The 24,287-nt window shown below is 56.1% G+C and overlaps 1 protein-coding gene across 3 annotated transcripts in view; it reads left to right on the top strand.

Annotated features, from left to right (window-relative positions):
• The window catches only part of RGS3 (regulator of G protein signaling 3), a 69,881-nt gene that overhangs the window by 28,322 nt on the left and 17,272 nt on the right, over positions 1–24,287 (top strand). For all 3 annotated transcript variants that reach the window (XM_041406746.1, XM_041406748.1, XM_041406747.1), the window contains 2 exons: positions 5,140–5,180; positions 16,465–16,587. In XM_041406746.1, the coding sequence (XP_041262680.1) occupies positions 5,140–5,180; positions 16,465–16,587 (164 nt within the window). The remainder of the gene's footprint in view (positions 1–5,139; positions 5,181–16,464; positions 16,588–24,287) is intronic.

Raw genomic sequence — 24,287 nt, 5'->3', positions numbered from 1 at the left:
ATGGACTGTGTCTCTCCACATGCATGACGCTGTTCTGAGCTCAGTGCTGGACACCACAGGCAGTTCTTATTTCCTATTTCCAGCAACAATTCTGTTTCCACATGAATTCCCTGACCTATTTGGTGGGAGCAGAAGCACAGGGGAGGGAGATGGGGCACCACAGCCATGAGCCATTGAGAAAAGCCATTGAAGCCTCCCCGGGCTTTGTTGAGTGCATTCTCAGCACTGCTTATTTCTAAGAGACAAAATAAATTGTCCTTTGTTAAAGTGCTTTTGGTCAGCTCCTGGACCATGTATGTGTGCTGCCCCTGGCTGCTCCCAAAAAGGGAATTTTGGGAATATTCCCAAAATATTGGGGAAAGGCTGGGGAATAGCTCTGCTCTTTTCACCTGTTTGGAGAAATCAGCTTCCCCGGTGCTGCTCCTGGCTCTGCACTCTGAGCTCTGTTTGTAGCAGCACAGGACTGTGCCTCCTCACCTCAGGCACGGTGGATTTGTGAGCAGTTTTCTGCCACTTATTTCCTTGTGACCATAATTACTCGGCTGGATCATGTCTGGAATAGCTTCCCAAGGCTCTCCAAAGGAGATAAAATCCCTGCAGCACTGAGCCACCCCCCGTGCACTGGGAATCCAGCCCAGCTGCTGTTCAGGCAGCTCCAACCCTCCTGCTTGGGGCAGGGCTGCTTCAAAGGCGGCTGGAGAGAGCACGAAGATGTCTGTCCCTTTTGGCAGGGATTTGCTGCTGCTCTCCTGAATGACTGAGAGGCACATGAATAGGAACAGGCGTGTGGCTGCCTCCAACAATTGAGACATCTCCGGTGCGCTCAGGGCCATTGTGCTGTTTCCTGTTCCTGCCGCTCGCTGCTCTGTGCGAAAGCAAATCAGTCTGATCTGCCTCACAATGCTCTCTCTTCCTGCTTTACAAGCCCAGCACCAGGCTGATGAGCTGGCTCCCAGTGACACAGGGCTGGCTTCCTCAGCAGGCACTGTGGGAATTTCCACACGCTGGGATCCTGGCTCCCCCCTCCCCGGTGGGTGTGCTCAGCTTTGGGACAGAGAGGAGCATTCCTTTATCCTACTATGGGAGCCCATTCTCAGCTGGGATCCTGCAAACAAGGGCTTCTCATGTGCTGCTTTGCTGCCCTTGACATCCCAACCTGCTGTGTTTGCAGCCCCAAGATGCTCAAGAGGCAAGAGTGGGATTTATGGGCCTTCTGTGCTTCCTTGGGATGCTGGGGAGCACCCAGGGCACTCCCCCAGTGGGATGAGCTTGTCCCCTCCTGGCAGCTGGGTTTGGATGTGCTCAGCAGCTCCCTCCCTTGCCACACATCCAGGGCCTGGCAACACCTTGTCCTGGCTGCTGGATGCAGTCCCAGCCTTGCTGAGCAGAGGTGAGGATTTGGGGTCAGGGTGCCTGCCCTCACCAGGGCATTGCCACAGCCCTTGGGCCGTGCAAAGGAGCAGAACCAGCTTCCCTCTTTTCCCGTGTTTCTGAGCCAACACCAGGCATGCAGCCCGCAAATCCTGAGAGCAGCAGGTGCTTTCCATGGGCTGCACAGGAAGTGGCAGAGGCAGAGAGGTGCTGGAGCTGCTGCTGTGCTGGGTAAGGCAGTGTGGGTGTGCAGGACGGGGCTTAGCTGCAGAGGGGACGTGTCCCTGCAGAGCTCCCACTGTGCTTCGTGCCCAGCCTGGCACAGGGTCAGCTCACGTCACTCTGGAAGGCAAGCCAGTCCCCACCTCAGCACATCAGGAAGAGAAGGAAATACCTTCAAGTGAGTTTTTTCCTCCTGCTTATTTCTTTTTAGCTTTTCTCTGAGTCTGGCTGAGAGAATGCGCTGTGCTGTTGTCATGAGAGCTGTGGGGAGCAGAGCTGGGGATCATCCCGGGCATCTGCCGCCCCTCCAGTGCCAGGCTCTGCCATCTGTGCCATGTATTTCTGGGCTCTGGGCACATCAGGCTCTGCTGATCCACCCTGGCCCTCCAGAGACTTGAAAACATGGAAGGAATCCTGGCAAATCTGGTTTGTGGTGAAATCTGCATCCAGGTCAGCCCTGCCTGGCTCTGCCATCGCCCTCCAGCCTTCCCCTGCGCCTTGCCAGGGATCAGCCCTGCCTCCAGCCCAGCTGCTGGGATGGGCAGCCAGTTTATTACTGAAGTTCTCCCTAAAGGCTGGTATAAAATAGGATTTAAGCCATTCCTTAGCCCAGACTGGCTCCCTGCTTTGTATGTCCTGTAGGCACTGAGCTGCTGGGCCATGTGTAGCAGTGAGTCTTGGAGGGACAGGGAACAGCAGCTGCTGACTCTGGAGGTTGCTGTGCCAGAATTCACAGCTCAGTGGAGAGGAATTTGAAAGGGAACTTAATTCTGGTGGGTTTGCACCTTGTCAGGATCACTTGTTATTGCAGAAGGAATCCACAGAGGCCCAAGAGGAGCAGGGTCATTCCCTGGGCTGTTACACTCCAACAGGACCTTTCTTTATAAGGGTCCTCACATTGTGAAAAACATGTTCACTCTCCTGTGAAAATGGAAAAAAATTAATAAAGGACAATAGCAGACAAGGACCATAGAGCGAAGGTTATTAGGGATGGGTGCATCTTGGCACCCAAGTGTTATCTTTGGGGATTCCCCTTAAATACCTTTTCAATTGCATCAGCCTGTTGCACATTAATAGACCCTTATGCTTAGTAAACTTTTCCACCGACTAGTTTACATGTTCCAAGGATTGTTTAGCATGGCTCCTCCTTGGGTCTGTTTTTTTGAGTGTATGTGTATTTTTTTGGTTGTGGTTTTAGTCTATTTTTATTACATCTAGTTTTTGGGCCTTGGTCCACACTGTCTTCAGATGGTGAGTGTTGATAGTTGGCACATCTACAGCAGATGTCTTCTTCATATGGTCATTGGATGTTATCTAAGTAGGCATTTTAATACAAGCATAGCTATTTCACTACTATGTCTAAGTTAACAACTGAAATAAAAACTAGATCTTTATAACAAAGTTACTTTAACATTACACATATAAAATCCATTTTAATATTTGCAAAAAACCAGTATTATAATATGTATCTGTAACAACATCATCAGGGAAAACCTGGTTAAAGCTCCTGAGGAAACACAGCTGGGATGTGCTGGTCCTCCGTGACCTGCTCTGCCAGCCAGCCTGGAGAGGTCCTGGGGCAGGGAAGAGCAGGGCCCAGCTCAGGAGAAGCAGGAGCAGCAGGAGGGGGTGGTGGGCTCCAGCAGCAGGCACAGATCCTGCTTCCAAACTCTGCCTTTTCCAAGGGGAAAAGCACTGGGTGAGGGGCTCCAATGGCTCCACAAGGAAAATGCTCCCTGGTGGTCCTGCTGGGATGGATGGGAGAGGGGCTGGGAGCACTCAGGCACTGCCTTGGAGCAGTGGATGTTTCTCTGTGAGAAACAGAGGTGAGGGATGGGCTCCCAGCCAGGCCCATCCTGCTCCTGCTGCCAGGGTCCAGCACCCCTCCCCTCCTGGCAGAGATGATCTGGAGGGGCTGCCCTGGGCTTCCATCAGCTCACCTGGGGCAGCACAGAGAAGGTTTTGGGAACACACAGGGGCTCCTCACCTGAGGGCCACAGCAGCACTCCCAGTGGTGCTAGGCTCCATCAGCCACGGTGTCACAGTGTCCTGGTGTCCCTGTAGGGATTTTCCAGCCCAAATCCTGCAAAATGCATTAAAACTGAAGCTGGCAGTGGAGGCAGAGCTGTGACCCCCACAAAGGGCAGCTGGAATAGACACCCAGCAAAGGGCTTCAGGCCACTACTTCACGGGTTTCACGTGGCCCAGGGAGTGACACAAGAGGCACCTAAGTCCCTCAGTGGGTCGCAGCTCTTATCTGGACATTTGGGCTGCTGCCTGCAGCAGGAGAATTGTTTTCCTCCAGGGAACAGGGTGTTTCCAGCCCTGTGCAGAGCCTGTTCCCATCCAGCAGCTCAGGCTGCTGAAATGAAGCAGAGCTTGTGCTGACACCACTTGCAGTGGGATCTGCAGCCATGCCCAGGCTGCAGCCCTGAGCTCCTGGCACAGATAATGTCATTAGGAGCGTTAGGGAAGCAGCAGCCCCACGGTGCTGCCAAGGACAGAGCTGCTGTGAAGGGCCAGCCAGCTCCTGGAGATGGGATGTCTGCTCTGGAGAAGGGATGTCCTGCTCCAGAGCTGAGGTGACCCCATCCTGGGGCAGTTCCATGTCCTTCTGTGAGGTTGGTGTATGCCCAGAGCTGGCTTCCCTCGAGGCTGGGGGCACACCAGGGCCAGGGCAAATCTTCAGGAATGCCTTTTGGTTGGGTGCAGGGAAGGCTGTACCTGCTTTGTGCAGCAGCTGGAGTCTGACACAGCTCCTGGGATGTCTGGCAGCAAGCTGAGGAGCTGTTCTGGGCTGCTCCATGGTTTAGCAGGAGGTGGATGGCAGAGTCGGTCATTGTGTTGCCCCCAGCACCACCTCCTTTCACAAAGCTGTGGAAGTGCAAGTTCCTTGGCTGGGTGTCCCCAGTGTCCCAGTGCTGGGCAGTTTGTCCTCAGCCCAAAAGAGCAGGATGAGCTCTTCCCCCTGCCCTATGCCTGCTGCTTTCCATTGCTGTGGGATTTGGCTCCATCCCCTTGCAGAGCTGCTGGCACTGGGGGAGGCTGGGACAGACAGCAGAACCACCAGGATCAGCCAGGACTGGGGGCAAGAAGCTGGGAATGAGATGCAGGAACAGGAGTTTCTGTCAGTCCTCCTGGGAGTAAAGTGCCCCCAGGGATAAGATGGAGAGACCCATCCCTGATTTCTAGGACTGCTGTGTGGGTGCTGCAGGACCTGTGCAGCCCCTGGGACGCTCCCACAGGCTGCATGTGCCAAGGCAGGTTGGGCAGCAGAGCCTGCACGTGGCCTCTGAATGAAGCAAACCCTTTTCCAAAGGAGAAACCCCCAGGAGGATCCCTGCCAGGGCAGTGAGTCCCTGCAGGATCCCGCCGTGCCCGGCCCTGGCAGATGCCACATACATCACCCAGGTCACAGCCTGGTACTGGGGACAACAACAAACATTCATTCAGTGCTGTCTCTCAGCCAGTTTTCCTCTGCCAGTGGTTCCAATTGCAGAAATGCAGCTGCAGCTTCGCTCTGATCCTGGTTTTTCTTCTCTGCAGGTTCAGAAGATCGCAAGTTCTGCATCCTTTACCTGGCAGAGGTGAGTGGTGCTGATTTCCACTTTAACTTTCCAGTGAGAGCTGGGCAGGTGCTGACAGCTCTGGTCCTTTATTCTGGGGCAAGGAGCACTGAAAAAATTCATTTTAACTTCTCTTTAAATTAATTTGCCAGAAGCCTGGAAAAGAAACATAATGGCTGTGGAATATATGAATAAGAAGCTGCTAAAAGGAGCTTGGGCAGCACTAGGATGGGTTTCTTTTCCCCTTCTCCCTGTGGATCTTCCTTGAGACACCTCACTTTTGTCTTCTCTTAGGATTCTTATCCCTGGGGACAGATTCTTTGCCAAATGTTTTGTCATAGGCACCTTGCTTTTCTTGTCTTCAAACATCCACGTTTGGATCCCTCAAATAAAATAAGGAAGCTCAGTCTGAAAGCAGAATCATAGCTGTAAACCCACATGTAGTTGAGTGCTCTAAGCAGATTTGGAGTCACCCAGACTTTGGCACAGTCCCTTTTGTCAAGTCAAGGACTCTGCAAAATTGGTTCACACTGGACCTCCCTTACCATTGAAGGCCGTGGGGTTTTTTTGCTTTTTCAGTGACTTTGCTGTGTTCCTGCTTTCAAGGCCTTGTACTTTCTGAGGTGGAAAGGTGGGTCTGGGAAAGCTCCCCAGGGCACAGAGGAGAAAGGCAAACACTGCTCAGCAGCACTGTGGAATAATGAGCCATTGTGAAAGCTGGGTGCAAATGCTCAGCAGTGGAAGTTGTTCACCTTGAGTGGCTGGAGCTGGGCCAGGGCACGACTCACTGCAGAATCCTGCACTCCTGTCTTGTTCCTTCCTTGTCTCCTCTGTGCTTTGTGGCTGGGCAGGGGCTGAGCCTCCCCTGGGTTTGCTCAGTGTGTGTCCCAGGGCAATGTCACATTGGGCTGGTGACAGCTGGGCTGTGACTCAGCCAGGCTGTGATGGGTGTTTGGATGAGGCTCTCCAGTATTTTCTCAGGCACTTGGAAAAATGCATTCAGAGCCTGATACTTGGTTTAGAAGCTTAGTGCCCCTAAGTAGAAGTGACCAAAACAGAGCTGGGTGTGTTTCCTGATATCTTGAGAGGTGAAGAGGTGTCTTTGTCAGGCTGTAATGAAGTGCTGGGCTTTCTTCTGAGGGGCTTAATTGGCTGTGAGAGCTCTGGTGATGGAGACCCCTGGCTTCTGCTGTGGCTGGAGTGGAGCACTTGGAGAGAAAATGTGAGATTTTTGCTTTCCCACCTCCTGTTCCCCCACAGACTTCAGCAGTTCTGGACTGGCCACGCTCTGGGGCTCTGCAAACCCTGGCTGTTCCTCCTGGGGAGCTTTGGGACAGGTCACAAGGGGACTGAGGCTTCCCCAGCCCGTGGTGACCAGCAGCTCTGCCACAGGCTGGACCCCAGGGGTGGGTGTTCACCCCCTGCACTGGCCAGCCCAGGCTTTGAGGTGACACTGGGGCAGCCCTGGCTCGTGCCAGCGGGACGTGCCCCGTGCCACCCTTCCCTCGCACCCCACGGCTGCTGGTCTGTCCTGAGCCAGAGGGACCAGCTGGCTCCAAGGTGAAGGGGACAGTAACCTCCCAGCTGTAGGTGCCATCAGGCTCTCCAGCAGTGGAAAACTGGGGTTTGAAAGGGGAACAGAGTGGGGCATGTGTCTGTGAGTCAGAGTGAGCCAGGGCAGGATGGGGCTCTCCCGGCAGACTTCTCTCAGACTTCTCTTCTGGGAAACAGTGACCTGCAGGTCACCTCCCCACGAGCCACAGGGAGGGGGTGACAGGACTGCAGGGGCTGGGGATGGAGCAGGAGAGCAGGAACCTCCCAGATGTGCAGTACAGGGGTTGTGCCCTTGGTCCCAGGTGGAGAGATGGGCTCTTCTGAAAGGATGGGATGTCCTGAGAGCCAGCCTGGGAGCAATCCAGCATCTGATTCCTGCAGGGAAGCCAAGAAGAGCATTTCCTTCAGGTTGTCTCTCTTTTCTTCTTTGCATTCACATTTTGGGAGCAGATCTTTGCTTACAGGGTTGTGGGGGTGTCACCAGGAGGCTGGAAGGGGACAGTCCCCTCAGAGGTGTCCCTGCAGGCTGGCTCTCACAGAAACACTGCAGGGGGGCAGTGGGGAGGCTTTGGGTGCCTCTCTGGCCTGGTGGGAGGGTGGGTTTGTGTGATAAGGTGATTTTTGCAGTGGGCCTGCTCTCAGATGAGGGCTGGGGCTGGGCACTGGGAAGTGGCAGTTGTAGCACACATGGGGCTGGGGAGAGTCCCTGGGCCATCCCAATACAGCTCTCCCCATCACCTGATAGATCTGGTGTCCAGTGGGTGCCACACTCTGCTTGTGGCACCTTCTTTTGCCCTGGTGAAAAGCTCAGCCTCCTTCCTGACTGTGGGAACAGCCCTCTCCAAGGATGGGCTCCCCTGAGGAGCTGGGTGTGCCCTGGGGACAGGGATTCCCCTGGAGAGGGGCTGGCTGTGCCCTGGGGACAGGGATTCCCCTGGAGAGGGGCTGGCTGTGCCCTGGGGACATGTTCAGGCTGCTGGGAATTGGGCTGAGGGGGATCAGGACTGCCTGGCTGCCCAGCCCGTAACTGCTGGTGGCAGCTGGAAGGGATGAGTGTGGATAACCACAGGATGTGAGAGCTGTCATGGCTTTCTGGTCCCTTGTCACCCTGAGGGGTCTCTCCCCATGGTGACCTGCTCCATCCCTGGCCTGGCAGCAGCTCTGTGTGTGCCCAGAGCCTCTCCTGGCTCTGCCCTCGCTGCTGGTGGCTCAGGAGGGTTTGTGGCACTCTCAGCTGGGCTCCTGTCGCCGTGGGCTGGGCAGACACATCCATTGTGCTGCTGTGATGGGCTGGGAGGTCGGAGGAAGCTCTTGAGCTGCTGTTTCTTGCCCACAAATCATCTGCAATGAGCACTAATGTGTTTAGTGCTGCTGAGAGGAGCCCATGGGGCCTGGCTGCCACTGCCTTTGCTGCAGCAAGAGCTCTCTGCTGAAGCCTTGAGCTGCAGGCTCCTGCTATTGCTCATCTTGAGGGTTTCTGAGTAATGTTCTGACCCATAAGGTCACAAATTTGCATTTGGATCTGACACGTTACAAAACGAAAGTATGTTCTAATACCTGTGAGTTGCTTAATTTATTATAAACAAGAGAGAAAATTCCAACCTTCAGGAAGTGTCACAAAAAAGCTACTGCTGGTCATCCTGTCTAATTGTGTGTAATAAATCACTGCACAGAGTTTAAACCCTGGGCAGTGTGGTTATCTGCAGGCAGAGCTAGCAGGAGCTGCAGAGCCTGGTGTGGGTTCCAGCACGAAGGGTGTTTGTTTTACAGCCTCTGCCAGGTGTGAATTGCAGGGCTTGGAGATCCTGAGTGCAGATGGACCCGCTTCTGGAGGGGCACTTGGCATCCTGGGAAAGCTGAATGTAGAATGGGGTTGGAAAGAATGTGAAAGCAGAGGGAGGTTCTGCACTGAGCTGCACTGAGCTACTCCCTGTGGGGGTTTTGTTCCTTTTGGTGGCTGTGATAGTCCCAGCACAGACTCGAGCCAGGATTTTGGAGGTGAAGGTGGTACCTTTTGATCTCGGGAATGCCTGAGTGTGTACCTGGGATCACAGAATCCCAGAACAGCTGGGGTTGCCAAGGCAGGGTCACCTGGAGCAGGTGTCACAGGAACGTGTCCAGGTGGGTTTGGGATGTCTCCAGAGAGGGACACTCCACGTCCTCCCTGGGCATCTGTTCCAGAGCTCTGCCACCCTCATGGAGAAATGTTCTTTCTCATGCTGGGTGGAACTCCTTGTGTTTCAGTTTATGGCCATTACAGCTCCTCTATTTTTTCTGTTTGCCAGCTGGTATGTTAAAAAGTCCTGGCAGTGCATTGAGACCTGGCCTGGGCATCTTTCCTTTCAGGATTTCAAATCCAAAGAGCACAGTTTGAAGTCGAACAGCCCCTGCCTGTGACAGCCTCTGGCTGATTTGAGCACTGCAACAGGCATGGGGTGCCCAGGGCAGCTGTGGCTGCCCCTGGATCCCTGGCAGTGCCCAAAGCCAGGTTGGAGCAGCCTGGGACAGTGGAAGGTGTCCCTGCCATGGCAGGGGGTGGGATGGGATGAGCTTTAAGGTCCCTTCCAACCCAACCCAGTCTGGGATTCTGGGATTCAGTGTGGACCCATATTTCTGCACCCTGCAGGATTTGGGGTGTGGGAGTTTGTCTGCATTTTCCCCATTCCCCACTCCCTGCAGGACACACATACCTGGTGGGATGTGTACAAGCTGTCAGAAGGGAACATTTGCTGCCTGCTGGGAATGGGCAGCCTCACAGGGAGCCGTGTGGAGCTGTGAGTGTGCTCCAGGGCTGTATTCACACCCTTCCCTGCTCCGGAAATATCCTGCTGAGAGGAAACTGCAGGTCAGGGGTTTAATGCATTGTTACAAGTGTTTGATTCCAACCCAACATATTCAGATGAAATCGACTTAAAACCAAACAGCTCAGTAAGTTTTTCCTTTGAAAAGCATTGGCAAATTTGATCTTTTTTTCCTCTGGAAGTTTTCATCTGCAGACACAGAAGTTTTTCTTGGGAAACAGAAAATCCTTCCAGTAGCAACTCCTTGTGCTGCTGTGGTGAGCACTCATCCAGAGCTGAGCAAATTGATGTTATGAATCTGTGCCTGAGCTGGCTTTGCCTTGGACATGCCCATCCTGCATGGGAAAGCCTCTGACAAGTGCCAGAAAAATGCCACTGTCCTCCACCTTGCCCCATCAGAGAATCCCAGGCTGGTTTGGGTTGGGAGGGACTTTAAAGATCATCTTGTCCCACCCCTGCCATGGCCAGGGATGGCACTCACCAGACAGGGCCTTGGACACTTGCAGGGATGGGGCAGCCACAGCTGCTCTGGGCAGCCTGGCTCTGTGGGCACATCCCTGCACCAGAGGGCCCTGGTCCTCTTCCTGTTCCCACCCCTGGCTGCTGCCAAGGGAATGTTTTGGATAAATGGATCACAGCAATGCTGTGGCCTGTGTAATGTGCCTCACTCCATCCATATCCCAGCTTATTTAACAGCAGCATTCATTTCCCAAAGCGTTCTCTGCTCCTGCTGGGAGTCAGCGCTGCTCACTGAGTGCCCTTTGGGATGTGGCATTGTCCCAAAGGGAGAAGCCAGGGAGAGCCCAAGTTCTGTCTCCAAACAACAAATCTGAATGCTGGGAAAAGCAATTTACTGATGGCACAGAGGACAAGTCTCAGGGACACTCTGGGACACGGCAGATTTTGTACACCTGGGTGATTTTGGAGTTGTTCTGGACATATCATCGGCAGAGTTTGCAAGGAGCATTTTGGGCACTGTCTTGGCAGACCTAGAGGGCACTGGGGCAGATGGTTTGGTGATAAGGAAGAGGGCAAAAGCGCTGGGCAGGGGTTGACATCAAACCTACGTGCCCAAGTGAACAGCTGAGGGGAATCTGTTTAGTGAGAAGGGAGTGGAGATGAGCCTTTGTCTGGGAAATGGGCTGTGTGCTCTGCTGGAATTGTATCTCAACTTCCTCTCATTCACAATAGCACAAGAGATGGTGCTTGTCAGGTTTGTGGCTGTAATTTGTCTGATGGGCTTGTCCTGCACAGGGGAAGGATCCCCTGGGCTGTGGGGGAAGGCACTGCAGGCAAGGCTGCAGGGCTGGGATCAGTCCCAGGACTTGGGGTAGAGACAGCCTGGAGACTCCTTGCTCTCACCAGTTTTGTGACATTAATATTCTGAGAGAACAGAACTGTGTACCTCTGTTCCCAGTCCTGTTCAGGGGAAGGGGGACTCCCTTTGCACCATTCTGCTGCTGGTGGCCAGGAGATGCTACCCAGTGAAAAATCCTTTCCTGCTCTCTGGCATTTCCTTTGTTTCCTCCGTGGCTCATTTCTGGGATGCTGGAGAGGTTCCCCAAGCCTTGAGTCACCCAGCTCACTGAGAGCTGGACACTGAGTCCCTCTGCCATGCACACTCACAGCAGCAGCTTAACTCTTTCCTGAGCTGAGCTCTCCATTCTCCCCCCTCCAAAGGCCATCAGGTCCCAGCCCCTGCATTTCTCTGGGTGGTGCTGAGCAGTCCAAGCTGCAGCTGCAGGGAGACAACGTTAGAGCAATGCCAGCCTTTGGAGATGCCCCTCTGGAGGATGCTGTGACATGAACCCACGTGCAGATTGCCCCAGATGCTGAGGCTCTCCAGAACTGCCCAAGCCAGCATCCCCACGGCAGCCCCAAGCTGCAGCTGCAGTGGCAATGTCCCTCTGGCCCAGGCTGTCTCCTGGGATGTCCCTGGAGCTGGAACACCCGTGACAGTGGCTCTGGAGCTGGTGGCCAGGCTGCTGCTCTGTGCAGACAGACCCTTGGCTTCACCTCCTGGGCCTGGGGGCTTTCCCAGGTCAGATGTTGGGTGACACCAGTGGCAGAAGGGCCAGGCTGGGCACAGAGCCTGGGCACAGGGCAGCTCCTGGGCACTGCCAGATCACAGCTCAGGGCTCTTCAGCAGAGCAGGGAGTGCTCGTGTCCCAGCTGGAAGAGCAGCTGGTTTTGAGCTGCTCTCCTGGTTTTGTGCACCTTTACACAGCTCAGCCTGAACCTGAGTATTGAGATAACCAAAAAAGATGAGTTTTTTTCCCCCCAACTTTAATTTTGGCGTCACATTTCCCAGATGTTGGCAAAAAGAAGAGTTCATATAGTGCAGTTACAGTGCTAGAGAGATTTTAAAAAGGCTCAGGCAGCATGGGGTGATGATTTCAGAGGGCCCTGGGGTGTTTGCACAGGCTGGAACTCTCTACCCATGGGGCTGTGCTAGGGAAGAGGCATGGAAAGCTGTGGGAAAGCTCTGGGGCTGTGCTGGCACTGGGTGGGTGAGCTTGGTGCTGCTGGGGCCACTCAGCTCTGAGCAGCTTTCCTCTTCCCTGAGAGGAAAGGATGTCTGCAGAGCAGGAAGGTGCTGGCCCAGCTCTCTGTTTGCCAGAGTGGTGTTTGCAGCTGGAGCTCCATGCCTGGCTTCTCTCAGGGATTCCTGGGAAGGCTTTTACCTGATGAGCCACTTAAAGACAACTGCCTGGCCTGGGAAAACAGCCCTGTGTCCTCACTGGCTGCTCCACAGCAGGTGGAAAAGGTTCTTCAGGCTGATTTTCCTCCTGGAGGTTTAACAGAGAACCATGGAATTACAGAATGGTTTGGGTTGGAAGGGACCTTCCAGCCATGCCATGGCCAGGATGCCTCTCCTAGATCAGGTTGTTCAGGGTCCTGTCCAACCTGGCCTTGAACACTTCCAGAGATGTGGCATCCACACCCTCTGGGCATCCCCCAGGCTGTACTATCATCAGTGCTCCCAAAAACAAGACCCAGAGCAGAGCCATGCAGAGACTGCTGTGTCCTGCCAGTGTTATCTCCAAGCACATCCTCTCCTGCAGCACCCCTGGCACCTCTGGGCCTCCCAGCTCTAGCAGGGCCCCTGCTGTTAGGGCCAGGGTTTGTTTTATGGGCACCACCAGTGTGCCCAGCAGTCCAAAAACCCACAGGAAGAGCCCTGGTCCCCCCCACTCCCCCAGCACAGGAGCAAGCAGAGCTTTCTCAGCAGCCCTTGGTCGGTGGTGCATGAAGTCAGCAGGCAGCAGTGCCCGCGTTTTGTGCACAGGATATTCCCAGGGCCGGCTGTTTCTCCCTGGGAAGGTTTGCTCTGTGATTTGGAGCCATTGTAGTCTGGAGCAGCTTCCGAGGTACTTCCCCTCTGGGATCTCTGCTGCCTTTGGCCACGGCCCAGCACCCGGAGCGCTGGAGGCCAGGGGCTGGCAGGGCTGGGCTGGGAGCCTGTCCCCAAAGCACCCTGCCACCACCCCTGGGGAGAGGAGCCCGGGGAAGGAGCAGAAGTGCATCCCTGCATCTGTGGGAGGAGATTGCCCAGAGCAGCTGTGGCTACCCTTGGATCCCTGGCAGTGTCCCAGGCCAGGCTGGACAGGGCTTGGAGCAGCCTGGGACAGTGGGAGGTGTCCCTGCCATGGCAGGGGGGGCACTGGATGGGCTTTAGGGTCCCTTGCACCTCAAACCAGTCTGTGATTCTGTGACATGACCCTTCCCTCCCACCCTGGGAATGTGTCCCTCACACAGCCAGGAGAGACAGTGGTGAGAGAACAGCCCTGGGCTCTGCTGGGCACTGAGCTCAGGGCACCAGAGGTGTCAGACTGAGTCTGGCTCCTCATTCCTGTGGTTTCTCAGCTTTGCAGTGTCACACAGAGCCTCAGTGTGTGCTGGGCCCTGCACAGAGGGGTGTCTGCACTCAGGGGGCTCGGTGTGTGGGGTCTGGGGGCTCCTCCTGTGATGCTGCCATTCTCTGGGGGCTCCTCTCATGATTTATGGGCTACAGAGTCCACAGCCCCTCTTTGTGTGGTGTCTTCTGGGGTAGGCAGGAGCTCTGCATGGCCAGACTTCTCCCCTGGCTGTTGGGGGGTTGGTCCCAGCCTGGGGGAGCTGTTCCCATGGAGCAGAAGGAACTTTTCCTGCAGATCATCCTTGGCTGTAGCAGGACCTGTTTGGGCCATTCTCTGCAATACCTGCTGTGTTCTCCTGCTCTCCCTCGGGCAGTGTGGGGGGCCTGGTGCTGGGACTGCCCTGGGCTCACCAGTGGCTCCTGAGCCCAGCACACAGCACCTGCAAAAACATGTTTGTCACTGAGGACAGTGGCAGAAAGCCACTGGCAGCCACTTCAGTCGCTGCCTTTATCTGGTGGCAAACGCCCCCTTCACGCCATCTGCATCCTCCTTTCCCAGCGCTGCGAGATTAAACCCTGTTTTCTCTCTGTAAATATTGGCAGGCCAGCAGCAGCCTCCCTGAAGGAAAACAATCACGGGGAGACTGTTCCCAGCTCACGGGGCAGCGTGTGCAGGCACAGCTCCCTAACCCCCTCCCCAGCCTCCCCTGGGTGGGCAGCTTGGTGCCCAGCATGGACCAGGCTCCAGGGACACGTGCCACAAGTTTTATCCTGAATAACACCCAACTCTTCACCTGGCTGCATCCCAAAGGGCTTTGCCTGGGTTTGGAGGGAGCTGCAGGTGCTCAGCCCCTGCAGGCTGGACTTTCTGCAGTCCAGGTGAAAGTTTTTAGGAGAGCAGGTTAATGGAAGAGGGAAAACCAGAGCTCTTTCTTTTGGAAATGTACATTGGGGAGGCTAAATGTCACCGTGGTGGTAATAAAATATGTACACGTTGGATAAATGCGATTTTGGCTGTTCATGTCCCTCCTCAGCCTTGCCCACAATACCTGGCACACACTTTGGGGTGGTTGCTTTTCCCTGAGTTCTGGAGCAGAGGGAAGTCTGCTCTCCTGGCTGTGACATTGCTGGGTGGCCGAGGTCGGGGAGCTGCAGCAGCTGAGGGGGGCAGAGGGAGCAGAGGAGCACTTTGCTCTCAGCAGCCAGCGGGAGCTGAGCATCGCTGCTGCCAAATTCAATCAAAGAGATGGGCTGTAATTGAATCAGGGAGGGGCTCAGGGCTGGGCTAGGTGAGCTCTGTGTCTGTCACAGCAGGGGACAGAGATGTCCTTGGAATTGCTTTGAGCCCCAGGAGCTTGGCAGGGCTGGGAGTGTGCAGCAGTTGCAGCATCAGGGTGGGCTCCTCACAGCTGCCCCGTGGCTTTGGGGCTCTGCTGAGTTCTTGCTGAGTCCTTGCTTTGTTCTTTTCTGACCACAAGTGGGGAACAGGGAAATGCCAGCCTGGATTCCTTCCCAGGAAATGGCTGCTCATCCTCCCCTCTGAAAGTGGGAACCACTTCCTAGGGATGAGTGGGTGTCACAGTGGTGCAGCCTGGTGACCTGCTGGTGTGGGACTGGGAGACACTGGGAGAGACTGGGACATCCAGGATGGGAAAAACCCACGATGACACTCCAGGGATACTCTGAGCATCACTGCCACCCAAGATCTGGGGGCAAGGGGGAGCCCCACCACTTCCTGTCCCTGAATCCCAAACCTCTGCTCGTTCTGATTGTGCTCAGGAAGCCTGAGAAGGAATTTTCAGTGTTAAAGCCTGTAGGAATAAGTGTGGGGATGTCCAGGCATAAAAAAGCTCAAACTTTCTCCTTCATGGAAGTCTCCTCATAGGGGCAAAGGACTGAGACAGAGCCCTCTTTCCCAGGAGGTGATGTGGGAGCTTGGTTTATTTACCACTTTAGGGGATTTTGGATGAAACGTGAATGAATTCCCATCCAATGCAAACACTGATATAAATGGTGTGACTAAAGAGCATTTCCCCTTCTGGCTGTGTTATGTCTCTGGAGTCACAAAGCTGCAGGTTCTCTCTGACCTTTCTGGGAAAAACCAGCTACTGGGGACCTGCCCTTCTGGAAGGAAATTCTAGGGGGAAAGAAAAGGTCTTTTTTATGGCCCTTAGTGAACAACACTTTTTCTTTTCTTTGCAGTCTGTCCTAAAGTTGTGCTTTGATTTTTTTTTTTCTCTTCCCCTCTGGCCACTTAAGGAGATCATCCAACCTTGGGCATTTCTGGACCCTTTATAAAGTGAAACGTGCAAAATCCCAGCAGGCAGCAGATGTTATAATGCTTAATTTTTAGCATGAGACATAAGCAATTGAAGGGCTGGGAGACAGCTGCTGAGGGGACTTGGTCAGAAAGTTTCTTAAGTGAGTGAGATTTGGCCCAAGGAAAACCTGTCCGAGAGGAACAAAAGGTGTGTGCAGGGAAGGGCACAAGAGGAGGTGGGCCCAGCTGGGATGACTTCTCATCATTTCTCTTCCTTCCTTGCTTCATGTTGCTAACAGACAGTGTGTGACCAGAGCTGGAGCTTCACCACCAAATTCATCCTGGTGAGGAACAGGACAGGGAGGCTGGAGTTTATCCCCAGATTCCTCCTGGTGTTCAGTGAGGAGCAGGACAGCGAGGCTGCTCTGGAGCTTCCCTGAGCTCTTCCTCCCAGCCCCACCCAGCCCAAAGGCTCTCGTTCTCACCAGTTCATGCTCTGGTGCCTCATTAATGTTTGCATATGGCAAAGAGCAATTTCCACCCTCGGTTTCCACTGCAGTGGCACAGGGTGCAGGACTGCCTGTGCTCTGCCTGTGCTGCTCCACTCCTGCTCATGGAAGCACAGTCAGCTCCCCTGCACCACTCTCCCTGTCTCTGGAGGGAGCTGATCTCCAGTCTCTTTGACTCTCCTGTGCCCAGGGTGCAGGACAGGGGTGAGAGCTCTCCCCTCATCTGCTGCGGTGTGTGGGGACCAAGGAGTTTGCAAACCCCGGCAGGGCCTGCGACACACAGCTAATGACCTTCTCCCTGCCTGTGTTTCCTTTACGTCAGAAGTCGGAGTGCTTATTAAGTTTGGAGGCTTACTCCCAGGAGCAGAAGAAGAGGATCTGCTGGTGTCTGGCTGAGAACATCACCAAGCAGCAACATCCGGCAGCAGCTCCTACGGAGAGCAAGGTAAGAGACCCACGCGGAGCTGGAAATTCCTGCCTGGAGCACGGCAGGCTCTGCCTGTGGGGGGCTTTGCTCAGGGCTGCTCCTGCCAGGAGGGCTGTGCAGGAGGCTGTTTGTTTGCCAGGTGAGCAGTGAGTTCGTGTTCAGGCACTGCTGTGTCTGCAGCTTCCTGCCCTGCCTGGGGAGCAGTGCCTGTATTTGCATCTGCTGGCTGGAGCTGAGGCAGGCTGGCTGACACCTCCCAGCATCTGTATTTGGATATTTGGACAGCTGAGGCTCCACAACCCTGTGGCTAGTCTGCTCTGAGAGCTTGCCTCTGAGGCAGGATGGAAAGCAGAGGGAGAGGTTTAAGCTGTGATCTCTGGGTGCTGATGAAAGGGCCGAGGTGATGGGAGTAGTGGGGCAGATTTGCCCCTTCTGTGCACTTGGGTGGGCTCAGGTGTTTGATCCTGACCCCACAGATGTCCTCAAAGCACAGAAGGCTCATTTGGGGAGTGCTGTATTTCATGCCCAGCGAGGCAGCCCCAGCACTTTTCCTACACTGAGGAGCTCCAGCCTGGCCCGGGAGCGCTGTCTCAGCAGCTCTGGCAGAGAAATGTGTGTGTGCAGGGCTCTGAGGCTCAGCCTGCCCTCTGTGGGTGTAGTGAACACCCTCATCCACCTCCTCTGGGGCTGGGGCTGCCCCACGGAGCTGTCTGGGACAGTGGCAGTCTCTGCTGGGTCATGTTGTGTCCCAGGGGCTGGGCTTGGATTGCTGGAGAGTGACACTGCTCCGGAGAAGAGAAACCCCTGTGCAGGTGTTTGAGGAGCTTTAAGTTCTGTAGATGGGGATTTCGGAGGTAAAACCCCCGGATCCCTCCCTTGGCTGGTGCAGGGTGGTGGAGCAGCTCCTGCCCCACGTCCCTGTCCCCCTGTGGGTGCCTGTCCCGTGCTGGCCCAGGGCAGGTGGCTCGTCCTGGGAGCCGCGGCACAGCCGGCGCTGCCCGGCCCCGGAGCGGGGAGACGCGGCTGCGGCGCTGCAGCCTCCCAAAGTGGGTCAGCACAAACATCTCCGCAGGAGACAGAGCCTCCGGATTCCTTTTCCTGCACGTTTCAGGCAGACTAAAATAGCAACAGCAGCGCACAAAGCCTGAGAACCTCGTTACCAACTCAACCTCCCACTCTGCGAGCGGCCCCGGGCAGCCGATTCACACCGGTGACAGCGCCGGCCACGGCTCCGCTGCCCCGTGGGGCATCCTGCTGGCACAGCCCCGTGCCCAGGCACGGGGGCCCTGCTGGAATCCACTGATCCTTGGCTGGCTCTGTGCTGGCCTGGGTGTGATCCTGCCACAGGCTGGCGATTATCCAGGGTGGAGCTGTGCAGGGACATTTCCAATCTGGGTATCTCACACGGGTCCTACAAAGGGGCATCTTGGTGGAGCTCCATCATGGCAGGAGCTCAGGGCTGTTTGGGCTTTCAGGGGATGGTGCTGTTTGCTCTCCCCAGCCCAGACTGTTCATGGCAGGGCGTGGGGCTGTGCTCAGAGCAAAGCCCTGGAGCATTTGCTCCCTGAGTTGTGGAAGGAGCCTGGCCACTGGACAGGTGAAAAAGTGCTCCAGAAGACATCACATCTCATTCAAAGGCTTTTCTGTGCTCAGTAGCCAAGAGGGTGCTGTGGAGAGCCATCATGGGCCCTCCAAAGTCGTGACAAAGGGGGTTCATCTTGACTTGCCAAAGCTGATGGAAATCTCACTGGTGGGGTGTGGGGCCAGGAGGGAGAAAAGGAGTGTGACAGCAACTACCAGGTGCTGTAAATTGAGTTTGTAGCACCACTGCCATCCCAGCAAGGTGTAAAGTGCCCAGGATGCAATTTTAAAGCAAACCTGGTGTGAAATGCAAGAAGGAGCAGCGTAGGGAAGGAGCTCCCCAGGGGACAGGGGAGGGTGCTTGGGGCAGGATGGGCACACAGGGCTGGGCAGGAGCCTGACCTGGGAGAGCTGCAGCTGGGGCTGTGTCCAGGCTGGTTTGTCAGGACAGACTTCTCTGGGGATGCCAGAGCAGTGGGAGGCAGGAACTGGGAAAATCAGCTCCTTCTTGCAAGGGAGAACTGATCCATTAGCTTGGCTTACCAGTCATTTGATACTAGGGCTATTTAGGGAAAAAACCCAGTGTCTGTGCTCTGTGAACAGACAAATTAAGCTGGAAATATCAGCCTGGCCAGGAATCTGATTTGCAAAGCCTTCAAAACTGCTCCAGCTCAGCAAGAGGCAGCTCGTTTTGCTGTGGCCACAGTCTGGCCAAGGGGATGTGGGTTTTGTTGTGGGGTGGGAACAAAGGGCCATCACAGCCTTGGTGCCAGCAGAGCTGTGCCATGTGCCAGCTGTGTGCTGGAGCCAGGAAAAGGGACACTGTCCGAGCACAGAGCTCAGGAGCCTCCATGGCTGCCACCAGTGGCAACGTTCAAGCTGTGCAGAGATCAGACAGATTTTGGGCTTTGGGGTGGTGCCTCCTGTTTTTAAAGGCCCCCCCCGAGCTCTGCCTGGGTAGGGCAGCTCTAAGAGCAGGAAGGTGCCTGTGGCTCAGGGACAGGCTCTGCAGAGCTGTCACTGCCTCTGGCAGTGCCCCTGGCAGTGTCCCCAGGGAGGATGGTGTCAGGCCAGGAGTCTGAGCCCTGCAGGGGTGTGTTGGCACTGCTGCTTTCAGAGCTGGTTTTGGAGCAAAGCTGTTTGTTGGTTTCTGGGAAACTTGAGCAAATGCAGCATCTGCTTCTGGAGACAGAGGAAGAGCCATCCATGAGGGATGCGGCTGTGATAGTCCAGCCCTGCTCCCAATGGGCTTTTCCTGCCAGAGTCGGTTCAGGAGGAGCTGTGGGGACAGTGTGGCTGTTGTGGTCCAGCTCTCTGTCCCCATTGTCCAGGAGATGTGGTGCAAATGGGGCTCTGCTGCCACAGTAAGACTTGGCTGAACCCCCCTGAGCTGCAAACCCACCCAGCCAGCTGCAGCAGCTCCCAGGAATTACGCTGTGGATATTTTCTCCACCTGCAGAGCCTTCACCCTCTGGTCCTTGTGCCCAGGTCTGCTCTGGGATGCTGCTCCCTGCCCTGTGATGTGCTGAGCAGGTCCCTGTAAAACACATCCCCGGCTTGGAGCAAACCTTCCCCACTGGGGCTGTGTGGAGCCCGGAGGCTGGCTGGGGCTGCCAGGAACCACAATGTGATTACAGAAGAGCAGCTTTGTGCTTTAACTGAGTTAACCCCGGGTCGGGTGCTGACCGTCAGTGCTGGGCTACCCTCACACAGCCGCACCAGCTGGGGTAATTCAGCCTGACTGAAGAGAGGGCAAACTGCAGAGCAGGGACAGGGGCTGGAGCTGCTCCAGCTGCTTTGGCTGCCAGGGAAAAGCTCCGCACACAGCACAACCCCTGTGTGTAACAGACCTGCTGCCACCGTCTGATTCTCACTGCTTGTTTCTTTGTGTCTTCCACACTCAGAACGGCTGATTACTCTTCCCTTCTGGCTCCGTGACCTGAGATTACCTCGGAGATGATGGCTGGCTGTATCTGAAAGATGCAGATTATCCTTAAGCTAAATAATTATGGACACTCGGTGGCGTGGACTTTGGGAGTCCAGGACGGGTGCTCCCCTTGTTTCCCGAGGGAGGTGGTGGATGCTCAGCACTTTCCCAACCCTGGCTGGGAGCAGGCGTGGATGGCCCGGCCCCTCCTGGCAGCGCTGGCTCCGGTGCTGGGAATGAGCGGCCGGGGGGACCGGCCGGCCCCTTCCTGGCCGTGCCTCTGCTCAGGAAGGGCAGGGCTGTTTCTCTCACTTATTTACAACGTGCTTGACAAGTGCGAGTAAATGAGCTGTCAGCAAAAGCAAACAGTGTGTGATGGAGGGCTGATTGAAACCAGGGCCAGGGGGCGGGAGGGCTCCGGGGCTGCGGGGACAGCCCTGCTCCCCCGGCACCTGCAGCTGGGGACACTTCAGTGGGGGTCACCCCTCTCCTGTCCCGTCCCCTGCCTCCTCTTCCTCATCCCGAGCACCCCAGGCACCCACCCTGCTGTCCTCCCACAATCCCTGTTCCTTGGCCCCTCCCTGCCCCAGTAAATCCCTTCTCCTTGCACTGGGGCATCTCCCGGGCCCTCCTTGCACAGTCAAGCACCAGGCTCTGGGGGGCTGTGACAAACACTTGGGGACAAGGCTGTGGACAGCCCCATTCCTCCCTGTGTCTGTGAGCAGGGGCTTCCCTCACAGCAGTTTAGCCAGAGTGTGATCAGCTCTTCAATGGGGAAGGAGGGGAGGATTTTGTACCTTCTGATTTTTTTTTCTGGCCATAGTCTTCCCATTTTGGTCTGGGAATCTGCTGCCCCATTGGTGCCATCTGCTCCAGGGGGTTCTGCTCATCTGCTGCTCTGGGGCAGGACATGGCCAAGGGTGCAGGAAACCTGGACCTTCACCAGAGCCTTTCCTGCCACACACCAACACGAGAGGCTAGCCAAGGCTGAGCACATCACAGCAGCACCTGGAGGGTCAACCTGAACGTGGCCATACCCTCTGAACACCTAACTGTGCTGTCAGGGGGCTCAGAGAGGGGAGAAACCTTGAGAGTGATTCTGCCCCAATGAGGGTTAAAGCAGAACATGCAACCAGGTCACAAAACCAAAACAAAGTCTTGATCCACTGTTCCGCACCAGGGAGCACAGCCCAGCTCTCGCCCTGGACTGGGGAAACTCAGTGTTAAGGTCAGTCAAAGGCTCCAAGGATCTGTGAGGCTGTGGGACCAGAGATGCTCTTCCTCTCTGAGTCAGGCTCCAGGGCAGCTCTGTCCACCTAAAAATCTGGAGGAAGCTGTCCCTCCTTGAACAGAGTAATGGAACTACAGACTGATTTGTGTTGGAAGGAATCTTTAAAACCCAGTTCTAACCCCTCTGCTTAACCCATTCCACCCCCTGCCAGGGACAGGGGACACCTTCCACTATCCCAGGTTGCTCCAAGCCCTGTCCAGCCTGGTCTTGGGCACTGCCAGGGATCCAGGGACAGCCTCAGCTGCTCTGGGCACCCTGTGCCAGGGCCTGCCCACCTCTAGTAAAGAATTTTTTCCTAATATCTGACTCAACCCTGCCTTCCTTCAGCTTAAGGCCATTCCCCTTTGTCCCGTCACTTCAGGCCCGTGTCCAAAGTCCCTCTCCAGCTCTCCTGGAACTCCTTTAAACACTGGAAGGGGCTCTAAGTTCTCCCCAGAACCTTCTCTTCTCCAGGCTGAGCAGCTGCACATCAGTTGACTTCCAGCCTTCATTGCAAGGACACGTCCCAAGGCCCCAGGGAGCTGGGGTGTGCCTGTGGGGTGGATGGGATGCTGGGCTGGGGTGCTGATCTGTTTATCACCTCCCCTGAGCCCTGGGTCACTGAACCCTGGCTCCCCTGGCCTCGCTGCCCAGCCCTGAGGCTCCTGGTGCCGTTCCTGTGGCAGCGAGGGGTGGGCAGGAGGAGTGGAGCAGATGGGCCGGCCTGGAGCCACAGCTCCCCCGGGTTTGTTCCTTTGCTTGGCTGGGCTCCTCAGCCATGAGCAGAGCTGTCCCCCCTGCCCCAGCGGCTCCCGTTTCTCGGGCAGATTTCTCCCGGCGAGCCCGCACCGCCTCACCCCCCCAGCAGCAAGGCTCGGGGGGAGCCGGGCAGGAGCAGCTGCCAACACTTCCATCATGGCCAGAGGCAGTTTTAAACCCTGGAAGGGCTGTCCTGGCCGATGGGACCAAGGGCTGGTAAGAGGGAAAGCGCTGGCAGCAGCGGCGCCGGCAGCCCGGGGGGGCTGAGCAGGGTGAGATCATTTGCACAGGGTGGTCAGAGGCGCCGCTGAGCGCTCCGAGCCAGGCTGCCGTGATTTAATGAAGGTGCTGCAAGTGCTTTGTTGCAGCCTGCCAGGCTGGAGCCCTGCTCTCCTGTGCCCAAACACCTCCTGCCTGTGCCCAAACACCTCCTGCCTCGGGTGGCTGCTCCTTCTCTTCCCCCCGAGCATGGCAAGGGACTGTGAGCGTGTGACTGGGCAGCCTCTGATGTCAAGTTCAAGTAACTCCTTGCAAACGTTACGCAAACCCTGATATCTCTGCAGAGTCAAAGGATCTACTCAAAATTCCAGGGGGCTTTGGGTGGTGTGGGACTGGTAGGCACAGCTCCATCCTGTCCCTGTGGCACCCTGGCCCTCCACCAGGCTTGGTGTCCTGCCCTGAACGAGCACCTTCCTGATGCAGCAGCAGGGCAAGGCCTGTCAGCACCACTGCAGGAGGGCTGTGTGTGCCTTTGGAGCCACCAGTGCTGGGTTTGGGACCATTTGGGATTCCTCCCCCCTGTGTGTGGCTCTGGCCATGGCCCTATTGGAGGCAGTCACAGCAGAGTTGCTCTGCCATATCCTCTTCTCTCGGTGGATGTTTCCTTCCAGTGGTGTCTGCTGGCAGCAGAAACAGCTTCCAGCACCAACCTCGTGGTCCTGTTTAAGTGGTGTTGGGATGAGTCCTTCCCAGTGGATCTGCAGTGGCTGAATGCATCAGGCTCTGGTTGTCACCTCCCTCATCGTGCCCAGGGGACAGAGCTCTGCCCTGCCCATAAAGCTGCAGAGATTCCCCTGCTGAGCAGCACCGAAGGGAAAGGCTTCTGTGGGCTGAGTGGCAGTGATAGGATCTGCTCCTTCCTCCCCCTTTCCCACCACTCTGGATTTTTACTGCCAGGGATATTTATGACCCAGACATCATCTCACAGCTCTGGGTCCCCCAGCACCTGCCCTGCAGTGATGAGGCTGCAGGCAGCAGCTGGAGCCTGGCTCTGGGGCTGTATCCCCCTCACAATGGGCACAGAGCAGTGAGTATGGGCAGGCTGGGGTGGTGGCTGGGTCATTCCTCACTGAGAGGGGCCAGGGACTGGGGTGCTCTAAGTCTCAGGGACATCCAGGTACCCCAGTGTGGTGACATCCTGTGTCCCACAGATCTGCAGCCAGCCAGGTGGCCTCAGAGAGGGAACAGGCACAAACCTCGCCAGGCCCAGCCCCCTTCAGCAGTGCAGGCAGGATGGGAGCTGGGCACAGCTGTGGGGGTGGCTGTGCCAAGTCACTGCTGTCCATGGTGAGCACGTGTAGCTGAGCTCAGCTCTGTGTCCAGTGGGACCAGGGTGCTTCCACATTTCCTGTGCCACTGCAAAGCTGTGAGGCAGAGGAGGCAGCACAGTCCTGCTCCATCCCAGGGGCATTCAGGTGGCTGCAGCTGGCTGAGCAGGGGGACGTGTGTGTGCCCAAGGTCCGTGCTGGAGGAGAGCTGAGCTCAGCCTGTCGCTGCAGCAGTGAGGACCCGCCAGTGAACGGTGGCTGTGGGGCAGATAAAACCAGCACATGTCTGGGAGTGGCTGTGCACACAGCCCTCACTGTGCCCTCTCTGGAACCATCAGGACACTTGTCTTTCTCAGTCAGTGAGGCGGAATCCCAGCAGGAGAAATGGCCAGCCTGGGGTCGGGTTTCCAGCCCGGTGTGCATGGGCGTGCCACGAGAGGCCCTGGCCTTGCAGGAGCAGGGGAGGGGCAGATGGTCACGCGTGGCTGTCCCCTGGATGGACGCCATCCACCATCCTGCCTGTTTATTCTCCCCGTCCCTGCCCGTTAGGGTCGAGCTGCTCACAGACGTTGAGATGCCAAGGGCAGAGCGCCCCATTGCAGAGCATCCCCCCACTCCAGAGCCATCACTTTGC

Source organism: Onychostruthus taczanowskii, unplaced genomic scaffold, assembly GCF_017590055.1.
Source record: "Onychostruthus taczanowskii isolate IOZ18803 unplaced genomic scaffold, ASM1759005v1 scaffold25, whole genome shotgun sequence".
Taxonomy (NCBI): domain Eukaryota; kingdom Metazoa; phylum Chordata; class Aves; order Passeriformes; family Passeridae; genus Onychostruthus; species Onychostruthus taczanowskii.
The sequence above is the reverse complement of the archived record's forward strand: the minus strand, read 5'-3'. Positions and strand labels throughout refer to the sequence as shown.